This window comes from Schistosoma mansoni, chromosome 4 (assembly GCF_000237925.1).
Source record: "Schistosoma mansoni strain Puerto Rico chromosome 4, complete genome".
Lineage (NCBI taxonomy): Eukaryota > Metazoa > Platyhelminthes > Trematoda > Strigeidida > Schistosomatidae > Schistosoma > Schistosoma mansoni.
In genome coordinates this window covers 13,518,483-13,539,248 of record NC_031498.1, presented here as the reverse complement: position 1 = coordinate 13,539,248, position 20,766 = coordinate 13,518,483, and the positions used below count along the sequence as shown (strand labels likewise).

Below are 20,766 nucleotides of genomic sequence, written 5' to 3'. Positions count from 1 at the left end.
ATTTGGGATCAAATAGAAAAAAGTAAATGACTGATCGATTAACTAATCAAAAAAACATTGAGATATTAGTTAGTTTAGAAGTGATACTATTGGGGTGATCCAGAAGATTTCTCGCAATAGACAAGAAAGGTTCAGGAAACATTAAGAAGCATTTTATTCAATCAGCGTTTGATTAGAAGTTTTGTTAGAAATATCGCGAAAATGAAAAGTCATATGTAGAGGTTCTGATTGACTGATTACTACACTGCTACTATGTTTAGTAGTATTCTAGAATTTTCAGGAAAACTCAAAGACTCCTAGAGTATTATAAAAACCCTATATTTTCTGTACATGAATGAACCTTTGGAGTAAAGTGCTTCTCGCATATTTTGCGCCTTTTCTCTTATGTTAAAGTCACTGTGTATTTCTAGCTTGGCGTTTACGAGACTAGCTTAGGATCTGAGTATAGCATTCACATAGCAAGACTTATCAGATACATGAAACAATATAATATTGATAGAAGGAAATTTACTCTGTTGAGTATTATAATAGAATATTAATTCTAAATTGTCAATTTTCAACATTTGGAAATATTATTCAACAAAGCTGTAGGTCAATTAAACTAGGAATGAGACTTGAAAAAAAAAGTAATAGCAAAGTCTTGAACATTTCTGAGAATAATTTTGTAACCATTAACTATACATAAATAAATAATAAGTAAATAATATTATTCCTATTTAAAGTCTTACATCAACTCGACGCCCAAATACTGTGAAACTATTCGCTCTAATTTAGACGAAAGTTCTTATGTAAACAATTTTTATTGTATGCTTTAGAAGTTAGTATATGTCATTGATAACTCTTCTGAAGGTAGACAACTCAAGTAAAAGTTAACCCTTTTGATCAATTATTGATATATATTCACCAGAAAAATAATTGAAAGTAAAATTATGTAATTTACTTGAACATCTCAATATGGAAAAAGCAAAAAAACGATCCCGGTTCATCTACTTCAGCTCTAGTAGGTGAATTATATCATACCTCCTCAATATATCCGAAACATATTTTAAAGTCAAGTATATAGGAAAAACAAACGGAATTATTGAACTATAAAATTCAAAATATAACCTAACAGATAAGAAGCAAAATTTCTCCAACAGTAAATATTCTACAGTGGATTCATATTTAGATGTCTGATTGATTATAAATCTACTAAGATTATTAATATTCGCAAATGAAACTTGATTCATTGTGTAGTTGGTCGTAGCTTGTTACCCTGGTTATTTGTAAATAATTCAATGACTTATTTACTTACTTAAGTCTTTTATCCTTCGCGAAGGAGCGTAGACCCTCCAACCGACTCTGTCCTGGGCTCTCATTTCAGGTTGTTCCCATGTACTAGTTATTCTTTTGATGTCTACTTTGATTCCCAACACAGTGTGTCCTCTGGTCTTCTTCTTCTCCCCGTGACTTCAGAGTTCCAAGTTAGGGCTTACTTCGTGATGCAGTTTAATGATTTCTGCAATGTATATCCCACCCATCTCCAGCGTCTTTTTTTCTGCTACGTTCTCTCCCACAGTAGGCTGTTGCTGATAGTATACGGTCAACAGATATTCAGTATCTTAGTTAGACAATGGTTTATAAATACCTGTACAGTTTCGATGATGGTTGTGGTAGTTCTCCACGTTTCAGCTGCGTACAGTAGAATTGTCTTGACGTTCGTATTGAAGTTTGTGACTTTGATGTTGACTTACAGATAGTTGTTTTGAGTCCAATATGTTTTTCAACAGTGAGAATTCTATCCTTGCTTTTCCAATTCTTGTCTTTACATCTGCATCCGATCCTCCATTGTCCATTGATGATGTTTCCCAGGTAAGTGAAATTCAATGATTATTTCAATAAATTTTAGGGAATACGAAGCAATCTAAGTTTAATCAGTGTAACTTAAATCAGTTTGTTATTTCAATGAATTTCAACAATCTTCATTAAGCCATACAGAAAATTTCAGATTTCCATCAAAGTCATAAATCAAGGAATAACTTTAAGAATCATTAATTTACAGTAAAGTTACCTTCATTTTTGCAATCTAGACAAGAATAACTTCGGGTATGAAACAAGTTATTCAAACTGTAGATCAAATTAAGCTTTCATTTATATCTTTAAACTTTAGAATCTGTGAATGTGTTGAGAAAAGATAAGTCACATATTAAGTTCCCTTATATGTGTTCATATTTCATAGACGAACAAAGTGAAGTTATGAAAACAAGACAAATTCATCAAAAGTTTATATTGATAACTCACCCAATAGTTGATGGAAGTCTGGATAACTTGTTTACATCTAAATTGAGTGTTTGTAATTGACATAGTTGTCCAATATTTAAAGGGATTGATGTAATTTGATTGGATTCTAATTCTAATTGTACTAATCTAACCAATTCACCAATTCTATTCGGTAATCCCTGATCGATGGAATAAAACGTAAATAACCGTGTTTGTACTGTGTTAAATGTATACGGGAATGATTATCAAATTATTGGAATATATTTAAATTATGTAAATTATGTCAGACATAAATTCAGATAACATTTGTATATCATATAAAATAATGCTATTCCATTGTGTACTGCAAACCGGAAAAAATAACATTCGGACCATCATGTTTATTTCAATGTTAATCGACGGTACAAATTGCAGTTGAACTTAGATAAAAACAAGCTGACCAAAAATTGAATTTTTAAGCATATGGTTTATTGATGAGTTACGTATAGGTTGCTTTATTCAAATGATTGACGTAAGAGTAGTTACATATGTAAATAATAAAATTACAATGTATTACCAATGTTTTAATCATAAGCCCGTGTGAAATTGAAAAAATTCGATGCTTACCTACCTGCTTGTTATTTTTATTTACTTAGTCATAAAGTTCCGTAATCATCACATGACTATATAAAAAATTAGTGACAGTGAATGAATCTTATTCTATTTTGATGAGAAAGTGATATTTACAGTATACATAAGTAATCCATCGTAACGAATTGGCCTCATATTGTCTTTTCATTAAATGAATAGAAGGCTCAGCTCTATATTTCTTTATAATTTGTGTTAACTGTTGTTTTCTTAATCTGATTGTTATACAATGTATTTATTTACTACATGTTTTAACCCCAACCGGAGCCCTTCTACGGTTGCTACCAGTCCCATGCCCGGATGGAGAAGAAGGGTTGAACAAGAAGTTCCCAATCCAAACCCGTGGAAACTGACCTTGCTAAAAAATGCTAACGGAAAAAGTCGATTTAGACCATTTAAACTCTGCCCTGAGAGTTTAAGGATCTTCATTTAGAAGAATTATAACGATTCATAGTGAAAGCCAAGATGCTTCGGAAGTCATGAGGTCGATGCCCCTTCTGACAATTAGAGTAACAATTTATAAAGGTACATGGAAAGTTCGGACAATGTGGGAGACCAGTAGGACCATTCAAGTAGCTGTAAAAATGAGAGAAATTACAGCCCGGCGGAGCTTCAAATAATTGAAACCCGTTGGACGCACGATGGAGAAAAAAGATCAGCATCCGCAGAGATGTTATTATACTCTGGTCATGAAGAAGAATATACTTTGCAAAAGAAATCAGTTGCCTAATGCTGTCCAAACAAGCACGAAAAGCACTTAAGATAGGAATCACATGGATCCAGGATCGTCAATGCATTCTTCGAAAACAAAGAAGGAGGGGATCACAATAAATGCTAATCAGTGCCACGCACCTATCAATGATAACAGCAAAGATCTTAAAGATCAGTTTCATGTGTGGCAGTAGGCAATCGTGGATAAGTGCCCAGAAAGGGACCTGGCCATCCTGATGGGAGACCTAAATGCCAAGATAGAAGTGGACGACACATGGTATGAAGATATCATGCGACGACATGGAATAGGAGAAGGGAACGAAAATGGTCAGAGAATAACAAATTTATATCGTTTGGACAAAATAGTTATAAGTGGCACTATGTTCCCTCACAAATGTATGCACAAAGCTGCATGGGTTTCACTGTATCACACTATAGAGAAACAGATCGACCATATTTGCAACAATAAGATCTTCAGAAGATCTATGGAAGAAGTATGAAAAAAGATAGGAGCCGAAATACCTTCAAATCACTACTTGGTTATGGCCAAGATGAGACTAGAGCTAAAGAAGTACTGGAAAACTGGAGAAATAGCACTACAGAGGTTTGGTACAGCCTTCTTCCGAGATACTAACATGATCGAAAAACTCAAGGTAGCTCGCAGCTAAACGTTCCGAGCCATGCAGGATCTATCCAAAGAAGACGAGACCGCCTTGGAGAATAACTGTAAAGGTATTAAAGAAGCAATAATTTTAAAAGCCAAGGTGGCGCTGGGTCCCAAGAAGCACTGTTACTAAAAATGGGTCTCTGTTATGTGCTGACAGATTGAAAGCAGGGATACTTCATAAAGATGCCACAGAAAGATCTTAGTAAGTGTGTTAATTATAGAGGCATCACATTACTATCAGTATCAGGAAACTCCTTCAACAGAGTATTATTGAGTAGATTGAAAGACTCACAATTGATTGATCACTGGGTGGTGATCACTGTCATGCGTGTCAAGTCCTTCTTAAATGATGATCGAATGCTATCGATCAAGTTGCAATGTGGCCACTAGTCTAGGTAGCTCGACACTGCGTGCACTATATTGAGATAAGATGGTGGTTGGAGGTAATCAACAGGAAACCTTGGACCCGAGTTTCATGCTATTTGGCACTCGTCAGCAACGTGTACCTGTAATCTTGAGGGAACTGGTGCTCCCTGACGGATTCGATCCCGTGTCACTCCTATTCATTTCAAGCCTTCAAGCACCTGACGGTCGTTTCTTCCTCTCAGGAGTGCGTAACCAAAGGTCCCTAACCAAGGACAATGGAATATAGTCGCGCAACATTATGGATTGTTTAAAGTTAGACTCGCACACCATCAGATCCCGGACCAGTGACTAGAGGTCAAGTGCTTTCGCACGAATCCGAGGGTTCTGACTTCGATTCTTGGTTGCGGAGTATTGGAAGTAAACTAATGAGAAGACTGAAATATGGAGTAACGGCCGTTTGAAGCCTTCAAGTTTCCAGTGGTTATCTAGTTTATCTCGATTTATGATCTTCACGAACTTCAGTATTCGCCACAATCTATACTGACTATTGCAAAATTTTTTCATAGAGACTGGAGAGCGAAATATCAAAATCTGTCACAGACCCAGTGTAGTGTGTGCTACTGATGTCGATAGATATAAGTAGTATGTACCATCAGTCAAAAAGAAATACCTGGCAGCAGAAGATTAAGAAGATATAAGAAAAGAGAACGAGAACAGTAAATGATTGCTGTGGAAGTGAAGGAGCAGCGAAGTCTGAGACGATTAAATGACATTCGCAAGAGGAACAGTCAAGTTTGAGACAATTGATGGATATTTTGCAAATTAAGTATTTACTGTATGGTTCTCAGATTTTACTGAAATCTTCTGTAATTTATGTCTTCAAATACATTCCATTGTCCCCGCTTATGTTCTCGTTCACTACACTACGTGTTATTCTGTTAGATTTTCTACATTTGTATAATAATTAAACACCATGAATGTTAGTAGGCAACATATCTGTCTTCAATTCTGTAGAAAAAGTCAAGAAACATCTTGCTGGAAGAACACATTGTTTTCAGTATTGAAGATATTATAAGGTAGAAAATGCTGTAAAACTCCAACTTGGTTTTTGTTTGTTTTCTCTCTTGGTTTGCTTAATATTGGGATGCTTTTCTGTCTATTTGATTAATCGGAAGAAACAATTTGACTTCTGTCTCCAATGATAATTTGAGAATGAAATATGTCACCGCTTAGAAATTCACTTGTAAGTAATAATTTATTTTTGATATAACTTAAAGGAGCAACGATTTTATTCCTTTGAAGTTTATTAGTTTCGATAACTCGAAAAATTTATAAATAAAAATTAAGAATTGTCGCTCATACAAATGTAACAGTGGGAGTGTTTCAAATATTTTCATATTTTATGGGTTTTCACAAAGGAAATTTGCAAAAGTGCTAGATCTTAAATAGTACAATGAAAATACAGAATTAGGTTGGTTTTATATACACTAAAAGTAAGTTAATAGGTATTTTTTGTACTCTTTCCACATTTAATGGCTAATTATCAAATGAATTTTCATTACTTTCAATACAAACTAAAAATTTACATGGTCATATTTGTTACAGTTATGTTTATCCAACATTTGTTTAAGCGTATGGTCAATAAGAAATAACAGTCAGATGAACTTCTTATGTTGTGAACAAGAACACTAGTGAGGAGAACCGAATGAATGTGAATACAAAATTACAGAATGTCTTGATAAAATCTGAGGACCGTACAGTAAATACTTCATTTATAAGATGTCAATCAGTCATCTCAAACTTCATTGTTCTTTCGTTTCCACATCAATCATTCTCCGTTCTCATCCTCTTCTCTTCAATCATCTTAATCCTCTACCGCCAGGCATTTCACTTTCAACTAATTATACATACTACTTATATCTATCGACATCAGTAGCACACACCACACTTAATTACAAATGTTAGTTAAGTCTTATCAGGTGTTATAAAAGAAATCATTAAAAACAATCAAATTAACATCAAAACAGAGCTACTAATCATAGGATTTGTCAAGTACTTATGTTTATAACGAATATGTACGTTTAACAGATTATATGCTTGATAGTGATCAACTAATATGCACAGAAGAGTTGGACATAAATAAACAAAGTGAACATTATACTATATAATATTACCTCTAAGCGATTACTGGTCAAATCTAATACTTCTAAAGATACTAACTCGCCAATGGAATCAGGTAATTGACCAATTTGGTTATAGGAAAGGTCTAATTCAACAAGATGTTTCAATGTTTCTATTCCTTCAGAAAGACAGAGTATAACAAAAATGAACTGATGTAAGTGGAAAATAGCAAACAATTCATCAAGTCAGTAAAATTGCTAAATAAGTAAATACCATAAATATAATCATTTAAAGTACTATAATTAAAATTAGGAAATAAGTCACATTTAAATACGACGTTTAGATGAAATGAAATTATTATTACAAGATCATACATTAGTGATATTAAAATTTTTCCACAATTCATAAATTTGAATATACTTCAAAGTATATCACTGATCTTTGATGAAAATGTACAAGAGTAATAACTCATGACAAAACTTCACCAAATATTGTTATGCATTTGTAGTTTGATAAAGAATGCTATCTTGAAATGAGGAAAGAACAGAATATCAATACACTGAAGAAATTTTTAGCTATTGAACATCGAATAGTATATGAAAGTGAATAACAAACAGTTGGTATACAGTTAAAGACTTCCATCAGTCATTATCCTCCCGTTAAGTGTGCAATAGTATTCATTATCTTAATTTATATTTTCAGATACCAAGTTTATATTAAGTAATTAAATCAACCAAACACTTCTCTTATTAGAACAAATACTGTTTTTTGTTGGATATAAAAGTTATCAGTTACTTTATAACGACAGACTATAAAATCAATTTATTTACCGCCTTTAGTACGTTCAATACAAAAAAAAGTTAATTTCATGATAAATTTATTGATAAAACAAGAGATAAATATTGAAACTACTGAAAAACAAATAAAAATTTATCAGCTAATATTACTTCAGATGATTAACTGGGATTACAAGTAAAACCATGGTAATATACGTGATTGATTATTAATTTCGGCAACCAGTTGACTGAAGTCTGATTTACATTAATCTATCAAAGAACAGTTCGCTAAAGTTATCATGTAATTAATAATATAAATATGCAAAGTTGTATTAACAATAAAGTTTCAACTGAAGTTACCAAAGTCGATTAAATAGAATTTAAAACCTTACAAAAGCATAAAATTTTAATATTACTGTTGTTGTTGTTGTATACAGAACAACATATTTTGTAGGTACTTATCAAGAGTCTGATAGTGGTTAGTGCGTCAAATACTCAACTCTGTTCATGATAATGCGACAAAACCAATGTAGGAAATATTTCAAATAGAAAGAAATATCTGCAGTAACATTTATCACATTGATTTCATGGATTGTGTCGTGCTTTCGTTTGAATAACGTAATATTACTGTGAACAAACAATTGTTTTCAAACAAATATTTTCCTTTCTTTATTGGCTACTTTTGATCAGTGTTGAGTCAATAATGAAACAAAGTTATTGTCTTTCGAAACTTTAATGACGTGATGCTCATCCATATGGACTTCGCAGATGTAAAGGTTCATTTTAAACGAGTTTGGGTTCGTAAAATATGATCAACAATGAAACTGTATGTTAATAAATGTCGAATTTAAAAGATAATTAAAAAGCAGAAGGAACTTTTGTACGGAACGTATAGCTTGAAATATCTTGGTGAGTTGTAAGAAATAGATAAAATGACAAATGACCACTTTTCGCTTTGTAATAGATGGAATGTGGCTAGTAGTGGAATCGGGGGCGCAGGTTTCGTTCTGTTTGGGACTCGTCAACCGAGTGTACCTGCATTGACAACGGGATAATCCAAACCATTACAAATTAACGATTAAAACGCTTTTTGATTTGTTGTTACAACTAAACAATCATATTTTCAGTAATTGCATACACGTTTAACTACTGGGCACAAGTGATCAGCAACTGTCGCCATAAAAGCTTTTCTAATGATTTCTAGTGAATTACTGTTTATCATGGCAAGACATCGTTCCTAAGTGGTCAGCCATAATCAAGTCTAAAGTTCATATTTCATGTTCTATTTGTCAAATAAATGGAAATGTACATGTTTTTTGGACTCTCCTTCAAAGTTCTAGCACCCAAGGTAATCATTCAGATCCTTAGTTAGAGTTCGCCATCCGTCTTTTCAGTAACAGAAGTACTTTTTGGAAAAAGAGTTGACTGTTCAAGTCGTAAATGTAATGAATCACGTGATCGCGATTTGGAATCAGCCTATTGCAAACAACATGGACAATAAACTACAGTTATATAGAAACGATAATGTGCATTGACATAACCTAGGAAGTGGATAATTAAAAATGTAAAGCATGAATTCTGGGAACTATCGCTAACATGTAGCAAAATAACAAGTAACTTAATTAGTTGTATCCATGAAATTTGAAAAATTACGCTACGACGTAACCTCTGTGACAGCATCATAAATAAATTCATAGCATTTTTTAAAGTAGTTAACAAGTAAAACGTTTACCTGTAAAATCTAAAGTGATAATATTATTGTTGCATAAGTTTAGTGTGGTTAGTTGAGTGTTTTCTGACAGTTGGACTGCTTCGAATAACTCTAAACGATTATAATCCAATCTGAAATGCTTTAAAAAAAAAGCCGAAATAAGAATATAGATTAAAAATTATGTATGAAACAAAAGTTAATCCAGGAAAGATGTTTCAAAAAACAAATCGTAACAAAGTGACGATTTTACGCTGTCTTGGATTCCACTGCTACCTATTATCTATTTCTGTTTAGAAAGTAAATGCTGTTTGAAAAACAATGTGAAACTCATAACGGTGAATAATAAATCAACATCATCAGAATTGATTTAGAACGATAAAAAATGTTTTTAAACACACAAGGATGGTTTAAATTTTCATACATCCAGGGCTTCAATAAACTTTAGTGTACGCCCTAGATAACTCTTGTGCAAAACCACAAAGCCTAAGTTAATATCAGTCTTATGACCTGTTACAACAACGTGTTTAGCGGTACAGGAAGATGGATGCTTATCATCTCTTCTTACTCGATAATTTGATTTTGTTTGCTTCAGCAGTTATTTTGATTATTGTTCAGAGACTAAAACTTACAAATACCGATTACTCCTATATATGTATACATGGCCATACGAAAATTCAAACCTCATTTATGTATTAGGAAGCAGTTTGTTCTCACCCTGATTCTATTGTGGTCATATTGATTTATTATCCAGGATGAGGAGTTTTACAGTGTTCCTCAAATTATTGTTATTGTTAATTTTTTTTCCTCTTACATTCCTTGTTTTATATTTGGCCTTTTATTTTTCATATGTATATGTTCCTACCGAGTATATTTGTCATCATATTATTAGAAATGTACTGCGTTGATATATTACATAATTCTAATAATCTTTGTCTTCCTACTACATTATCAAAACTTATCAAAGGGATTAATTACTTTGAAAGTAAATGTATCAGCTGTATAATAAGACATTTAAAATACTGGAAATAAAGCTTTCCGTAACACCTGAAATTTTCTGTCATATAAACTCTGATCAAGTAACTAAGGCTAGTGAAGTTAATAGTTACTAACTTAAAGATATTGTCTAAATAATTCCAGACAATAAAACTTATTCTGTAAAAAATAATTTAGGTTGCGATGCTATAAATGATTTACTATATGAAATATCAATCTATCATAAACTGATATGTCTTGTTGATTGAACTCTATACTCGGATCCTAAGCTAGTCTCGCAACCCCCAAGCTAGAACTACACAGCAACTTGAACATGAGAGAAAAGGCGCAAAATGTACGAGAAGCACTTTACTCCAAAGGTTCATTCATGTACAGAAAATATAGGGTTTTTATAATACTCTAGGAGTCTTTGGGTTTTCCTGAAAATCCTAGAATACTATTAAATATAACAGCAATTTAGTAATCAGTCAATCAGAACCTCTACATGTGACTTTTCATTTTCGCGATATTTCTAACAAAACTTCTAATCAAACGCTGATTGAATAAAATGCTCCTTGATGTTTCCTGAGCTTGTCATGCCGATTGCGAGAAATTTTCAGGATCATCCCAACATAAACTATGATAATTATTGTATTTACTTTCACATTAACTACTAATTTCGAAATTCAAGAAAAACAGTTAGATTTCATGGAATTATTTCTAAGAAAATATAATTAAGTAATTGAAAAATATTCTGATAAAAATCATCGGAAATGTATTATCAATGTGAAAACAACAAAATAAAAGTATGTTTGTACTTACTTTGACATTTTTATACTGAGTTTTATCACCGATTGGAAAAGAATTGAAATCATTATGAGATAGTACTACGGAAAGTGAGTCTTTTAAATGACACAATAGATTTTCCTATTCAATTAAACACACAGAGAAAGATAGATAAGTAGGTTCTAACCGTAAACAAACCAAAGAAAAAATAATAATACTTAGATAATAGAATTAATAAGTGAATATAGATTAACTACAGTGCATGTCTTATAGTCAACGTCGCAGTGTGATCTCAATGAAACAGACAATGGTAACTTGGAAGCATTGGAAAGTTGTCTCTTCATAATATAGGATTCTTTAACATAAAGAATAAAACATGAAATATTTCAGCAAAATGGTTTTCTTCTGCAACCGTATAATTATATTATTTTTTACAGAACTATCTACTTTATAATTTAAATCGGAGATATCTATTATAATCGTTGTGTTCAATGAAATTAATCACTAATACCAAGTAATCAAAAAATTGATATAATGTACTCAAGCAACAATGACAATTAATTTTCTACTTATCAATAATCCATTAAAATGCAATAATCCAAGTGACTGATTGTTGCGGAAGCAACCAGTAGCATATGGAAAGATTTGTTGACAAAGCTATTCGAATAACTATCAGTATATGATTATGGAGGTTGGTGAGTTTTTATTGAGATAAGGCACCGATCAATGTTAGACCACCACTGAAAACCTGGAAGCACTGGACAGACAGTTCGTCTTATTCTGGGGCACTACAGCAGTGTTGATCCACGATCCAACCCGTGAGACTCAAATTCAGGGCTTTCATGTTCGATATCTATCGTATAATCATAATGTCAATACTACCTTTAAATATCTCATGATGTAATTTACTATTGACAACAATTCCAAACGAATATTTTATGACTTTCTCTGCATTTCTGCTTACATATATGCTATACAAGAATGCGTTTCAGGACAGTACAGAAGAAAACAAGCAAACTAACCGGTAGCTGAGTTATATGATTGCCCTCAATATTCAGTTCGGTCAATTTTTCACAATTACATATCGTAACTGGGAGTTCACTTAAGCAGTTATATCTGAAATACAAAAATACATGTTTGTCGATCAGAGATAATGAAGTTTAATAATAAACATAAGACTAATTTTTATTTAAATAATCAGAAATTATGAATTACCAACTACTTTTATGTATTCAATAGAACCAGTAAATGGTAGTCACCTACACACACACATGCACATAGATCTTGACTTCAAGATGAAGAAATTGTACGATTCAAGTACTTATCTGTTGTATTTGTGTGTTTAACAAATCTATGTACCGTTAATGGAAAATTTTCTAAATACTAGCTAAGTTGTCATGACACTAACTTGACATCTCAACAAAAAACAGTTACTTAGAGTTGGAGTCCTCGTACTAACTTTGGTTTCAAATAAAAACATTTAGAGCTACATCTTGTAACAGCGGAATGTTTATCAAAGGTTATGTGATCATGCTATTTTAGCTAAAACTAAAAACTCTAGTAATGATTGAGAGTTGTTATTGTTACAGATTCGGCAACTATACAATTGACTGATTATTGAACAGTGATTATTGTTATAATTATTTAACCCTTTAAGTAATGATGGAATTCCATCAATTTAATTGTAATGAAGTCAATAGTCTAAGTAAAGCTTGTCGAAGTGGTTTCAAATCTCACAGGGAATATCAGTTCCTTCAAGATAGCAGGTACATCTCAATGACTAGTGTCAACTGGCACAAAATCTAGATTCAGAGTTTTCTGCCGAGAACTTCAAACCACTTAACAAGACGATAGTATTTATTCAAATGAACAAAATGACAAATTTTTTATCACTTAACAGTTAAAAAATATCTTTTATATAATAAAAAAGTGTCATCTTCCCGAAACGAAAACTATGCCAGTATTAATTCACAATTATAAGCTTTAATGTAGGTTATACTGCTTTTACAATAACTACAAGAAACAGAATAGGTATTTAATGAACAAAACACATTTGTGAGAAGTGTAAATTTAAATTAACAGATTTCATATTGAATTTTGTAAAAAAATTTTAATTAATCTTCTATATTGCCGATAACTTTATCTTCACTGTAAAGGTATGACATCCAAAAACTTGAAGTGTTATAAAGAATATTTTTAGCCCAGGATTAAAATATTGAATGTATTATTTCCTCTGAGTTTAATAAGTTTACTTGGAGAATATAACATCTTCAAATGATATCGCAAAACACATGTCAGAAATGTTTTCATTCAAAACAGAACAAGTAACGAATTGATCAAAGTTTAATATGTGCTTCGTCTGATTCTGACTTAATGATAAAAAGTGAATCTGCTAATTGTTAAGACTGAAGAAAAGTGATGAGTTCAATCCCCTTGAGGAGTATTAGTGGCGTATTGTATGCTATTTATGTCGACTAACATAATTAGTATGTAACGTCAGTCGGAAGTGAAGAACCTGGCATCAGAAGGCTATGAAGATTGAGTTGAACAAAATAGAAGAGCAAACATAAAGGAATTGTGAAGGGGAAGAATCAAACAGAATGTGAAGAAAAAATGATGAAAATTTACAAATGAAGTACACAGTGTGTGGTTCTCATATTTTACCAAGAGATTCTGTATTTTTGTATCTAAATACAACCGGTCGCCCTTACCTGTGTTCTTGTTCACAACAGTAGTAGTAGCAGCATACCGATGTGTTATAAAAATTATTCAATAACATGTAACTTGTGAAAGCTGAACCCTTGAATACTCAAAGAATTAAGTAACAAACTAAGAATAGAAGAATTATCAGTAGAAAACCTACTTAATTCCTAATACCGTAAGTTCTGAAAGTTGCCCAATTGATTTTGGCAATTCATCTATTTGATTATAATCCACAAGAAAACGGGATAGCAATTTACAATTGCCTATATCTAATGAAAGAAAATAAGAAATATGTTGTTCACAATTAAACTAAATAAATTTATTTAGATAAAATATTGATGAACCTATTAATTAATTGATTGGCTGTTTGCATCATCTCATTGATGTTCAGGGCTGCATCTGATCAGTCTCTTATTGGCATATGTACATCCATCTTTGTTTACAATACATGTGTTCCATTTTGGTTTATCACACTTTTGTAAATCATATTGAGCAAAAATAAACACAAGAAAAAAAATTGTTGCAATAATTATTCTATTCGTCTATCTAAATATAATTGTACATTGATGAAGTAATGATAGGATTTATTTTAACTATCATTATGGTGTATTCTCAGTTTTTTTAAAGTTAACCCATTACGAATGTAATTAATTCCCTAAAACCGCTCAAGCATACCTCTACAAAAGTTTCAATATTATTTAGAGTCATTAATTCATTTGAACTCAATCATCTTGAAATTTATGTAAAACTTCAAGTTGGAAAATTAATTGCCTTTTTATCTCTTTCAAAAACTCAGAGTGGAAAACACCAGCTTCTGAATTTTTTCTAAATAAGTATTTTCTTGGGGTCTCTATGTATCAAAACATTTGACTTACATTTTTCAAACAAACTGTTTACTAACTTTTTATTATTAAGTTACATAATATGAAGATATTTTGACGGAAAAATGTAATTTACAGGAAACGTTGATGTTTTGCAATAAAAAGCACCCGCGTTACTTTTACAAGTTAATAATAAAAGAAGAATTTTAAATTGACCCAAACAAGAAATGCATATAAGTGCTAAATAAGTTCAATAACTTATGTTAGTATACCCAAAAGTACCATACTGATTAAGGTCGTATTTTGAGTCAACTCCGACTGACAGTTCAAAATCGGAAATGATGTCCCAAACAATGTATAGAAACTTTGAAAGATAATATGGTAGAGTTAAAAAGCATAGTGTATAAAACAGAGCCAGATAACAAAATGAGCTTCGTGGCTGGTCATAAGCCAGTTCAATACACACTGCTAACTAAAGTATATACATATAAATTAGCATTCGAGGACAAAAGCATATTACACTGATGAACTTTAGCGACTTATCAACCAATCAGGAAACACTACCTTGCAATAAGATGATTAACAATAAAAAGCAATAAAACAACAGTGGAATAGGGGTCTTGATATGACCAATTATCCTTTACATGTCAAATTATTCATTATGCTAGGGCAATAAAGTTAAATCTGTATATTAGGAGTTGGGCTAGGGTTGTGTGTTAAGGTTTTAACCCTTTAGGGTTTTCATTCATAACTGACAACAGCTATATTACCAAATGGTTGGCGTCAGGTAATAAGAGTGGAAATAGAAATGTATGTTGAGGTTATATATTATGGATAATTATTCATCACGAACCGATTTTAGCTACAGTACAATGATTTTTTACCAACCTTTTATTTACAAACTTAGGAAACTTGATGGTGAGATGTAAATACAGTAGTTAGAAGAATACTACTGAATCATATTAATTAATTAACACAGAATCTGCATCAGAAGATGGTATTTCATGTGGTTTGGCTAGGCATCAGGTTTTGTTCACTGTTCGATTGCATAGTACATATTTTTATCGTTTTGAAGCATTTTACCAACAAAATCTTGCCAATTTTTACTTATGTCATAACAACATACAAGCTGTCCAGCACTGCACTTTGCTTTCACGCAAAAATGTACGAGGTGCTGTCTCAATTCTGATTAGTTTACTCAAAGTCGTCAACACAGTACACTTTACACTAATGCGTATTATATCAAAAATATGGAGCACAGAAGATATTTAATTAATACTTTGCTGTTCTGTCATCTGAAAACTATCACCAGACTGGTGAAACATATAAAACGTAGGATAAAAATTAACCGCAGAATTTTTTTAATACTCAACAATACCTTATCAGTACAACAGGTCTTTCGAAATTCAATTTAACAATTATATTACAGACTGATTGTTATCTGCAGATCGATTACTGGCAGACTGATGAATACTCACTCTTGAGAAATCCTATACATCAAAGAAACAGCAATGTAGTCCTTTTCTGTTTCTCATGATTGTCTAGCTAAACCCAGACCATCATGTAAGAAACAAACAACGGATTACTTTTCATACAACAAATTATTAATAGATTTTTTTAAGGGTTAACTAGAAAGATGATAGAACGTGACCTGAATGACACATTATTACTAATAGTCAAACTTTAGCTTCCAACTATTGATTTCTTTTGACTATTAACTATACTTTCTTGTACATATACATATTATAATTAAGGATGAACTCCATTATTCATATGTTACTTAAAGTGAACAGAAACCTGATATTCAATAACATATTTTTATCTACTTTTCATATTCAATATTATATTACTCAAATCTTATCATTAGAAAAATCTCTCGACACGGAAAAATATCATTAAAATCTATGAATAAATAAAAACCGGTATTATTCTGTATTTGACAAGAAACATAAGGTAATGAACTTAAAACTCAATTTTTCGGAAATTTACTTGAGTGTTTTATATGAGATATTTTACTTGTGTATTGATCGAAATGAACTTCGTACACTAATAACAGTAATAATAATAATAATAATAATAATAACCATAGCTAATAAAACACGATATCATCATTGAATGTTTATTCAAATATAAATATTTAAAATCTACTATTCGTTATACATTTTATATTTCAGTGCCATGATATGTACTTAAGACTATTTAGGCAAATGAACACTTGAGTTAATGAGCACTGATAGTGATTATGTTTTGAAGTATAATTACAAGCCATGGAAATGGTTAAGAACAGCTAATATGAATAGATTTTCTAAGTTTTTTTTTTGGTATCAGTGGAACGAATAGTAAAAAAAAATTTTTTTTAAATATGCGGTGAAGTCTTTCATTCTATTGTGTTCATATAGTTAACTATATTAGCGAACATTTTTAAGATCAGGGTATAATGAAATCTGAAACATTTAAGTTTAATGAAAAACATGGTAAATCTTTTAAACAAATAAACAAACTTGACATTGAATCGTTATTATTTTTAGTTTCAATCAACTTTGATCATTCATCAAAAATGTACATGGTAACATTACCTTTAAATATAAAATAAACCTGTGAGTTAATGTTTATAAACTTGTATAAATTACAAAGAACAAAAAATCTCATAAATAATACAACAATCCGGAAAGATCATTTTTTAAATATTAAGGTAATTGGAAACAAGATAAACACTTACATACAAAAATGAACTTCCTTTGAATAAATTGAATTAAATCCGATACAAATTAGTTTTTTCTTAAAAAAATAATGTACCTCACTAGATAAAATCATCATTAAAATTAATATATTATTATTATTGTCGTTTTAATATCATTTAAATCAGGTTTACAGTTCAAAAATTTTGTAGCAGAAAGCTCTGGACAACTGTTTTTCACTGGTTTTAGACGTCTCAGTAGTGTACAACAATGACCAGATGTGTGACTAAATCCATAATCTTCAAGTCTCACAGTGAAAAAGTTACTTTTAGACAATGTAGTAAGTAAGCAATGGATTGTGTTTTCAATCAGTAAATTCTTGATATAGTACGACGACTATACAATGTCAGTAATGATGACTGTCACACTCGAGATCAGACTGAATTTGGTTATGTCATCTAGCTCAGGGAAAGTAACACAACCTAGAACATAGAATATATGACCATCATTCAAGATTTCATAATAAACCAGCAGAACGAGATTAAATTATCAAGACAAGTGCTAGATTAGAAAAAGTAGTAACAGTATCAATCAAAGTTAAAAACATTAGACAGATAACATGATTCTATGACAAAGAATTAATTAATCTTCATCATTCTACATTCATTGGTATTTTCATAGGGAATGTTGACTATCCAAGCAGTAATTCATTAAATTTCTGTTCTTCTTTGCATATATTGAGCTAAATAATAAGAGCAAATTATAAGAACTTTCGTCGTTAAGACTATAATTTATGGACGACCTCTGAGTGACGCTGAAGTGACCTTGAGAATGTCTACGTACTTACTAGGGCTAAATAAGAGTTATAATGCAGTGTGAAGAATAAGGATTATGGTTTACAGTTGATGGTGAGGGTTAGGAATTGGATTTAGGGTTTTCATCACGAACTGACATCAGCTAAAATGCAAAAACGCTATTAGGCAAATTAGTGAGAGAATTTCGCGCCAAAATCCAAAACCTGTTATCCTAAGTCTGATTGGTTTGTCTATAAATCAGTCTCGCCCTTTCGTCTATATTTGAACGAATATTGTACAGTAGTCGGCTGCCAAATTAATGTAGGAAATTGAGGAACAAAATCATGTTTCTAAAAATCTCAGCGAATGAACTTTAAGTAAATCCAAAGTCTCGCTCAGTAATCTGGATCATGGATAGATCCCTTTACACATACACTAACTGTTATCTTAATAAACTTTTCTTCACTTTTCACACTGAATGTCCATACGTATTACAACAAATTCTTACTTTCAACATTGCTAACATCACTGGATAAACTGTTTAGTATAGTTAACTGGAAAACCATTTATTTATTTTTATTCGATGATTTAAATGTTTGATTACCTTTCCTTGGAAAAGCTTGATCCAGATTCCTGAGCAAAACGTTGGATTTACTCAAAGTTCAATCACTGAGATCTTTTGGAGATGTAATTATCCTCCTTAATATGAGTAAATATTTATTGAACAACTGGGTAGACGTCTTATAAATCATATTAATTTATAACTTAACGATTATTTGAATCGATCACGTAATCTATAAAGACCTGACGTTACTATAGTCAAATGTTTGCAACCATACGGCTGTGTTTTTTCCTTTGAACAGAAATCGTAGTACAATATCAAAGGAATTATTAAAATAAAAGAACATGATGCATATCCACTTAAGTTATATAAATACAATGGTTTTTTTAAACAATTAATCTACATGACGACTGTTAGTAAACTCAAGAATCAATTCGAGATTAAACCTATCTAATTTTTTCTCAGAACTCGTAGCATAGTTAGAAACAATAAACTAACATATAAACTTTTAGAAGTATAGAAAATTTAATAACAAACAGGAGAATGTTTAAAAATTCGATTAATATCAGTTGATAATTTCAGGATGAATTTCATCCCATGAGAAATGGTACAAATAAACTTCCAAGTGAGTAGCCATTTGGTATTACGGATGAATCTGAAGTCTCATATTGTTTCATGGCACTTCAACATATAATTATAAAGTTACAACTATAAGAATTAGGTTAAGTAGTAAGTAGAATAGTATTTATGACTATTGTTCGTTGTTAATTGACTCAAATGCATTATATGATAGAAGTTTAAAGATAAATTTTGGCATGAACTATTATGAATTTATTGATCACTTAAAACATTACAATACATAATACAATGACCCCCCATCGAAGAAACAATGAAACATTTTAGTGTTCATACACGCAAAACACTGAAGAAATTATAAATTTTAAGTATGAAATGAAGGCTTTGATTAAATGAATCCTGACACGACTGAAACGTAGTTATTATGACAACTGGATGATTCGAATTTACTGACTTACAAAACGAAGACGAATTACTTTACTCGATGCTTGTAAATCTTTAAACCAACTGGAAATTTGATAGTAATCAACATCATATGGTTCAGTTTTTAGTATCTATTAAATCCCATCAATAAGGTTGAAATGTGACCAAAATGCTCAATGATTTCAGATCGTGATAAAGATTTTCGTGATTTTAGTGGATGGACGGCAAGTAATAGGCAGTTTGAAACATACGTTTCATGTTAATTGGTACCCATGAACATGGTACATTTGTAAATTTGAAGGGGTAGATTTTCTTAAATGTACACAAATTCAATTATCGTCAAGAACTAATTGTAAAAACGGGTACTACTTAGTGATATTTCACGTGACTATCTCAATTTTAAAGGGAATAAGTAAAGCTCAGTTATATCTTTTCCGATTGTATCGCTGAGTAACCTGAGTTTCAATAATACGATTGATGTCACTTCCCAACTAGAACAAAACCTTATGCCAGGGATTCATTCAACCAACCTACAACTTTGATAAAATATCCGTTAACAACTACTATAAATCCAGTGATATACATAATTTCATATTTTAAATCCATACATAAGTCAAGAAACTAGTGTATCCAATGACTAGATAAGTAATTATTTACTTATTGAAACAGGGTCACACAAATTTTGATATAATGACAATGGAATAATTATGTTAGTAAAATACAGTTTTCCAGTACCAAAATATTAAATAAGAACATTACAACTCAACTGAGTCAGCCAGTCAGCTACAACGTAGAACCAGGCACTTATATCCATCGGTCCACGTGGCCCAACTATCTCAGTTGATGAGGATGTGAATCTTCATCAACTGATTTACCATCATTCTTTGATACCCTGTGCCTAACCTAACAATTACTTAGCCGGTGATCCCAGCAGATGCGAGCAATATTTCTAAGGAATCTGTGGTCAAATACTAGTAACTTACGAGTATCTTCTACTCTTAATGGCCACGTTTCGCAGCCGTAAAGTAGAACAGAGTGGACTGCTGCGCAGTATACTAGTACTTTAATTGACAGACAGATATCTTGACTTCGCCATAGTTGACGTAAGTTGGCAAAAGCCAAACGAGCTTTTTGAATTCGTGCTGAGATTTCGTCAGACACTAACCCATTAAGGCTGATAAGACTTTCAAGATAAGTGAAGTTGTCGACGCGT

General features: G+C 31.6%; 1 protein-coding gene across 1 annotated transcript in view; it reads right to left on the bottom strand.

The window, feature by feature from the left end:
- Window positions 1-20,766, bottom strand: part of Smp_145510 (putative shoc2) — a 41,933-nt gene that overhangs the window by 9,011 nt on the left and 12,156 nt on the right. Inside the window, exons 5-10 of the mRNA XM_018796889.1 lie at window positions 13,860-13,968; window positions 12,019-12,112; window positions 11,033-11,137; window positions 9,260-9,377; window positions 6,805-6,929; window positions 2,281-2,438 (exon numbers count right to left, since the gene is read on the bottom strand). Of these exons, the coding sequence (XP_018651985.1) occupies window positions 2,281-2,438; window positions 6,805-6,929; window positions 9,260-9,377; window positions 11,033-11,137; window positions 12,019-12,112; window positions 13,860-13,968 (709 nt within the window). The remainder of the gene's footprint in view (window positions 1-2,280; window positions 2,439-6,804; window positions 6,930-9,259; window positions 9,378-11,032; window positions 11,138-12,018; window positions 12,113-13,859; window positions 13,969-20,766) is intronic.